Source organism: Palaemon carinicauda, chromosome 32 (genome assembly GCF_036898095.1).
Source record: "Palaemon carinicauda isolate YSFRI2023 chromosome 32, ASM3689809v2, whole genome shotgun sequence".
In the NCBI taxonomy this organism is placed as follows: domain Eukaryota; kingdom Metazoa; phylum Arthropoda; class Malacostraca; order Decapoda; family Palaemonidae; genus Palaemon; species Palaemon carinicauda.
The window spans coordinates 37065744-37073188 of NC_090756.1; the positions used below are offsets into that span (position 1 = coordinate 37065744).

At 41.4% G+C, this 7445-nt stretch overlaps 1 protein-coding gene across 1 annotated transcript; it reads left to right on the top strand.

Annotated features, from left to right (window-relative positions):
* Positions 1–5139: 5139 nt before the first annotated feature.
* On the top strand, positions 5140–6504 carry LOC137625576 (uncharacterized). The gene has a single exon (XM_068356488.1). It carries the CDS (start codon positions 5140–5142, stop codon positions 6502–6504), a length of 1365 nt encoding a protein of 454 aa, XP_068212589.1.
* Positions 6505–7445: the final 941 nt, after the last annotated feature.

Here is a 7445-nt window from a genome sequence, read left to right on the forward strand (position 1 = left end):
TTTATAAAAAGGCTGTTATGACTAAACCTTTTTCCCATTTGCTGGTTGATTTAAGTTTAAATACTCCTAGCGAACTCCAGTTGAGGACAAATATAGTGGGGAGTTCCTCGTGCGAGGTTGTTTTTGGAGAATGGGAGACGTAAAGAGGAAGATTTTAGAAACGGTATATGAAAACTATTCCCACCCATCAAGTTTGGGAGGTATTAATTCCATTTACAGAACCGCCAGAGCTTTAGACGCGCGAATTACCATAAATGACGTAAAAGACTATTTGACCACGAAAGATGCCCATACTCACCATACGCTTATAAGAAAAAAATTCCCCAGACGTCAAATGGTGGCTCCAGCTCCAAAAGTTATCATTAGCTGCGATCTCGCCGATATGCGACGTTTATCTAAATTCAACAAAGGCGTAAACTACCTTCTGATTTGCATAGATATTTTCTCCCGTTACCTCAAGGTCGTTCCTCTTAGAAATAAGAAGGCCAAGACTCTGCTAATAGGCCTAAAAGCAATCCTTTCTCTACCTCAATTTCAGGGTGTTAGTCGGCTCCTTACCGATAGGGGGTCAGAATTTTATAACAAACTTACGATCAAGTACCTAAAAGAAGAACATATAAAACTCTACAGCGTTTCCTCGTATGAAATCAAAGCCGCCATTGCAGAACGTGTTATACGTACTCTAAAGCAAAAGATATATAAACATTTAACTCTGAGAAAAACTCTCGCGTATCTTGATGTCCTCCCTGAACTTGTAGAAAACTATAATAGGTCCCCACACAGAGGGTTGGGAGGGGAAGTGTCCCCCCTCGAAGTTCATGCATATACAAACCCGGAAATCATTAAGCGACAATTTCGGCATATGAATAAATCAAGCATCTTTACATCGAAACACAATAGTAAGGCGTTAGCAGTAGGACAGACAGTGCGCATTGCAAGTGGGCTCCGTCGGTCGGTATTCCACCGTGGGTATAAAATTCAAAATACGTTAGAAATATTCAAAATTCGGAGCGTGGACCGGAGACAGGCTCCTTTGACTTATCATCTGGAGGATCTCGCTGGTGAAAAAATTGATGGTATTTTTTATAAATCGGAACTAATACCCACAGCCATACCGGAAACTTTCCCTATTGACATTATCAAAAAGAAAGTTACGAAGGGTAAAGTCAAGTATCTCGTGGCGTGGAGGGGTTACCCTCCGAGTTTTAACTCGTGGGTAGATAGTAAAGATGTTGAAAGGTTGTTGGGGGAAACTTAGAAATAAAATCGCACATACACAAACATGGGGATTTTCTTTTCTTCTTAAATAACCTCTCCCAGAAAAAAAGGGCTGAATTAATTCCTTTGCTACAGAGAACGCATCTCGACTGTTTATCAGAGATCTTCGCTAACTTTTTGAAGGAAAATCTAACTCGTGATAGTAAAGCAATAGAAAAGGTAAAAAAATATAGGGGCGAAATAAGGACGGTAGCTCGGAAAAAGACACCGCTAAGAGAGAAAAGAAAAATCTTATCATCGCAGAGAGGAGGCGCCATACTTTCAGTCCTTCTTCCTCTCGCGGTGAGTCTAATTGGGGGTTTATTAGGGAAATGAGGGAATACTGCCTGGCTCCGCGAAAGACGGTAGAAGGGTCTAATTACCACCAAGACGCCGGAGATATAAGTGATCAAAACACTAAGCAAAATGCAGAGGAAAATGGAAGAGGGGATAACCAGCAGGGTGGAGGGAGTGATAGAGATTTGCTCCAAAATTTAGTCAAAATGATACAAACGATGAAGTGTAAGTTGGAAAATGAACCAAAGAAAAGGAAACAAAATGAATCGGGCGAGAAAGGCGCGCGTGATCCTCTCCCCCTCCCCACGCCACGGGCTTACTCCAATCCCCCTTTGGAGAATATAATTGACGTAAAATTATCCCCCACCAACAGAAGGTACGCCCTCGCTTTCCTTAAATTCTTCGAAGGCCGGGACGATGTTGAGTGGGATGATAGAGGGAACCTGAGGAAACCCATCTACCGTTTAAATTCAATAGACGTGTTTAAGAAATTAATTCAGCAAACGGGCGGTATTGAGGAAGAGGACGTGCCTTTTTATAAAACCCTACTAGATACAGTGGGAATGCCCTATACTTACATAAAGAATGCAAAAGCTCGGATGCAGATGTATGGAATCAAAGGAAAAGGGGGGAGAATAAGAGAGGGGAATAAAGAAAAAAAAGTAAAAGGCAAACTGCGGTGGGTGCCTTATTAGGAATAAATGCACACCGCTAAGTCTATGCGTAATACACGTCTTTGCATGTCGTGCTCGGAAGGCGTGTAAAGGGGGCGGAGTTTAAGTACTTTAGTTGTAGTCCTAGTTAGTTTAGGTTACATGATCAGTTTACAACATGATCCCAGCACGATGCAGTCCGTGCCGCTAAAACTAAGCATCGTTGACTTTACGGCGCCACTTCTAAGAAAGGGGAATGTGTGTTTGGTGGTGGGGGGCAATTCCATTGGCGTCGTATCCTACGGACTTGCGGCGCAAACATATAAAGCCTACCCCTACAGCGATATCGTGAACTGTCGAAGAAGGCTCTTTAATTTAAACCGATGCATTCGCGAAGACCGTTACCCCGTTGGAAGTGTCATCTTGCGGAAACCACCGAGTTTTCCCACCGCGAGTGTACCGTGCGTAGCCACGTTGATAACGCAGTTCAATTACGGGTATGCATATGATAATGATGCCGATGGAAAACTTAGATCGTATGTGACTACTTCAAGGGATACGCATTTCGCTTCAAACTTGAAGAATGATACAACTGAGGCGCGTGTTTTTAACTTTAAGAGGTGTCTACACGAATTGGAACAGTTTGCCCTGGAGAAAGGAAATGAGAGCGTAAATATATACACCATACCCATTGGAATTGGGAGGTCTGGTGGCGCTGATAGTGTATGGATGTTACACTATTTCCCAGATTTGGTGAACTTGGGTAGGAGGTTGGCTGGTAAAGGTAAACAGATTATTTTGCTGGCAAGCGAAAAATGTCTGTTGCCTCCCGAATTGGATAACTTGGAAAGGTTTTCCTTTGTTGGATCTGAAGATTTTCCGCCTGGTTGCGATATTTTAATGTAATCTACTTAATTTCTTATTTATTAAATAAAAAAAAAATCTACTTTATCCAAATAAATTTGATATGTTATAAATAAAAATATTTACTGTGTAAGATCCCTCCTTTTGTATTTTTTATCTTCGAATTAAACGTTTTTCTCATTCTGAGAAAGAGAATAATTAGGTAATAGTGGTGATATTTAAATGTTCTTGTTTCTCATTTATCCTTGTAAATTTGTTCATATGTTAAGAATAAAAATTAAAAAAAAAAAAAAAAAAAAAACCTGTGTAATGTTCACCCCTTGTATTTTTTATCTTCGAGTTAAACGCTCTTCTCATTCTGGGAAGGAGAATAATTATGTATTAGGGACGGTATTTAAATGTACTGGTTTTCTCATTTTATTCATGCAAATTTGTTCATATGTTAAGAACAAAAATATTACTGTGTAATGTTCACCCTTTTGTATTTTTATCTTCGAGTTGAATGTTCTTCTCATTTACGAATGAGAATAATTATGTAATAGAAGCTTCTTTAATAAAAAAAATCTTATGTTAATTTGGTTTAAATATCCCCGCCTCATCTTAACTACTTCAGTTGGACACTATGGCTGGAGAAAGTCATATAGTAACTCTGACATCTCTCGGAAATAGGGATATATTCCCTACAAATAATGCAGGCAGCTTTACAAACAAGCTACAAAATAGTATAAAATTAGATCATAATTTGGAGCATGAAGTAGCCCTTGTTAATATCCATTACCCTAATGAAATTTATGGGCTTGTTAGTGGTGAATTCGATTCAGGGATAGAAATAATAATAACAAAAGTGCGGATATCCTTAGGTGGGGAACCCACCGTAACTTCAGCTACTGAGGAAATTTACAAACCACGAATAAGTATTCTATCCACTGATGCTGGGTATATGGTCTCCAGCATTAACGAAGATTTAACATACGCTTGGAGGAAGATCCTCCCACTCGGATTTTATCAAGAAAATATACCCACGGCGGGTCTCTTGGAATATGACTATCAAAGAAAGAGAGTGATATTAAAGTTTACAAAGAGACAGGAAACGGAAGAGGCAATTTATCGAAAAGGACCTATTCACGCCAACAAATTAAAATTTGGGAAAAGAATAGGAGCTACATTAGGATTCAATTCAAGCAAACCTTATCAAATTTTTGAAACAAATCCAGGTAATCCTCTAATCAAAACTCATAATTTGCTCGCTCCTTTTCCCCCTTCCCCCACATCAGAGGTGGACTTTGTCCTCGTTTATTCGGATATTGTTGAAAGGTCCTATTTTGGGGGTAAAAAGGTAAATATATTGGATACTTTTAGTATGTGGGGCAGTAAAACGAGAGGGTATCATAATTATGTGTATTACCCTTTAGGGACAAAAGAATTGGATACAGTATCCATTCACCTGACCGACCAAGAAGGAAGGGAGATACACTTTCGTGAGGATACCAGCACAATCTGCATCCTTCATATTAGACCAAAGCAGAAAATTATATAAAAGCTGCAACATCCCACACCGAACGTTTATTCAAGAGTGTGTCACCATGAGGGTAGCCTTTCTTTCCCCGTCTCCTGAGGAGTTTAGTATCATATTCGCTAGTCCCCCCATAAAACTCTTGCGTGGAGGGGCTTTAGGGGATATTGAGGTTTTTAGAGCCCCAAGACGTTCCCAGCAAGGGAGTGGCCTTTTCAGTCTATTAGCTGGGCTCGCTAAAAGGGTTGCACCCTTTGTGGCAAAGGCGGTCCTGCCCTCGGCCCTTGAATTTGGGCAAAATGTCATGAGAGATTTACAACAAAGGACAAGAGATTTGAAATCAAGCCTTAAACAGAGGGGGTTGGAGGCGGTAAAATCAACAGGACGACGTATTGTTACTGGTTAAGGGAAGAAAAGGAAAAATGTCAAAAGAAATGGGAAGAAAAGAGTAAATAAAAAGAAAATCTCATCACGTAGGAATATAGGATATAAAGACGTGTTTAGTGCAATGGGATTTAGTTCTGGTAAATAGGCGTTAGGGTGAAGTCATTCAACATGGCATCGGCGGCACCGAGAACTGCGGGTCTCGTAGGGAGCGAACTCCCCACCGCAAAATACACCGCAGGGGTGGTGGATGCTTTTCCCAGACCTAATCGTTTACGAGTGGTGGAAGCTTCCGTGGTTGATCGACAAACGAGTTTTATTCTACCAACAAATCTTACATCGGGGGGAGCAATAACTGATCGTTATCTCGAATTTCGTATCAATGGCGTAGAAGGAACACTAATTGATTTAGCCAGTTTGAGTATTGAACTACATTTAAAAGTCACGGCCCCCGATGGGAGCATGTTGGGGGATGATGTAAATGTTGTATTTGTCAATGGTTTGGCGAATACAATTTTCATGTCGAGCCAGGTTTATATCGGCGAAAGGATCGTAGAATCAAATCCCCATTTCAATTACTGGTCTTTCATAAAGTTATTAGCTACAGTAAAGTCTCACACTGTCAAAACAGTCGGACGGCTCGGATATGTTTTCCAAGATTACAAGGGAACATCAATTTCAAACGTTTTACCAGACGATTATTTTACAAAATTGAACAAAATGGAAAAAGAGTGGGTAGATAAAGGTAAAAGAGAAGGATTGCATCTTATTCATCCACTTATGCTCGATGTGGCTTCAGTAGATGAATATTTGATGGATAATATCGACGTTCGTATCAAGTTGGAATTAGCCCCAAATGCGTGGTTCCTTAATTCCACCGCACAGGCCGAAGAATTTCGATTTCATCTAGAAGAAGCCAGGCTCCATATGGATAAAATCATCCCACGCCCCCCGGCTCTACTCGCCCTTCATCAGGCGCTTTCAAATCCCAACAGTACGGTGGAAACTGTCTTTAATAAAACACTTTACAGGACATACGCGCTAGCCCCTAATCAAACGCAGGCAACGTTGGATTTACCTATTAATAAGGTTATACCAGAAAAGTTATACCTCACTATTGTTAATATGGAATGTTTCAATGGTGTTCTGAATAGGAATCCCATTTATTTTGATCATAATAATCTTAAGCACATAGGGGTCACACTGAATGGTTCCACTTTGTACGACATAAACAGTCAATTCCCCGAAAAATTTTCTCATCTTTACTACGAGACATTAAAATCTCTAGGCTTTACTTATGACCACCTAATTCATTATGATTGCTACAGCCATGGTCGGGCAGTCATCGCGTTTAATTTCAAACCTGAAATGGCGTTGATGGATACGCTCGAAGTAGAGAAAAATGGGGATTTGAGAATCCATTTAACATTTGATAGGCAAGTCAACGAGAATAGAATTATTTTATTGTTTGGAGAAACCCAGGGAGTGATAACCACCGATCAAACCCGAAATGTATATTGCGATGTCAGGGCGTAATCAAATAAAAGTTTTCCTACCGCTTTTAAGCGTGCAAATGTTAGGGTCAGATTTTTTTTCCCACTAAGTGCTATGTCTTTATTCACGAAATGTTATTTTGCATGTATGCTTCGTATAATAAAAGAAACTAAGTTGTAATACGTTTTTTATTACCCATATATGCCAATGTAAGTGATTATTACCCATATATGTTAATGTAAGCGAAAGGCCTTAAAACAAATGGACAAGAGAGAGAGAGAGAGAGAGAGAGAGAGAGAGAGAGAGAGAGAGAGAGAGAGAGAGAGAGAGAGAGAGATAACGGTGGAGGAGGCGTGTAAACTCGATTGCCTCACGTTGGGACACATCTATAGGCTTAAATTGAAAGGATGACACTATCTATAGGGTCCAGATAGAGAACTTCATGCCTGGTGGTGTCCACACACAGGAAACGCCCCCCCCCCTCGATTGCATCACGTTGGCACACAAGTGTGTGTGTGTGTGTGTCTGTCACTATCTAGGGGCATGGGTCATCCAGATAGAGAACTCCATGCCTGTCGGTGACCACAAACACAGAAAACGCCCCTCTAGGGGTCGGGGAAGGGAGGGAGGGAAGGATGACACTATCTATAGGGTATAGATAGAGAACTTGATGCCTGGTGGTGTCCACACACAGGAAACGCCCCCCCCCCCTCGATTGCCTCACGTTGGCACACAAGTGTATGTGTGTGTGTCTGTCACTATCTAGGGGCATGGGTCATCCAGATAGAGAACTCCATGCCTGTCGGTGACCACAAACACAGAGAACGCCCCCCCCCCCCCCCTAGGGGTCGGGGAAGGGAGGGAGGGGGAAAGAAGGGTGTGTCATTCAAGATAGACAACTCTAAGCCTGCCGGTGACCATAGACACAGAAAACGCCCCCTGTGGGGGGGGGGGGGTAGTAGCTTGGGGGAAGGGGGCGCGGT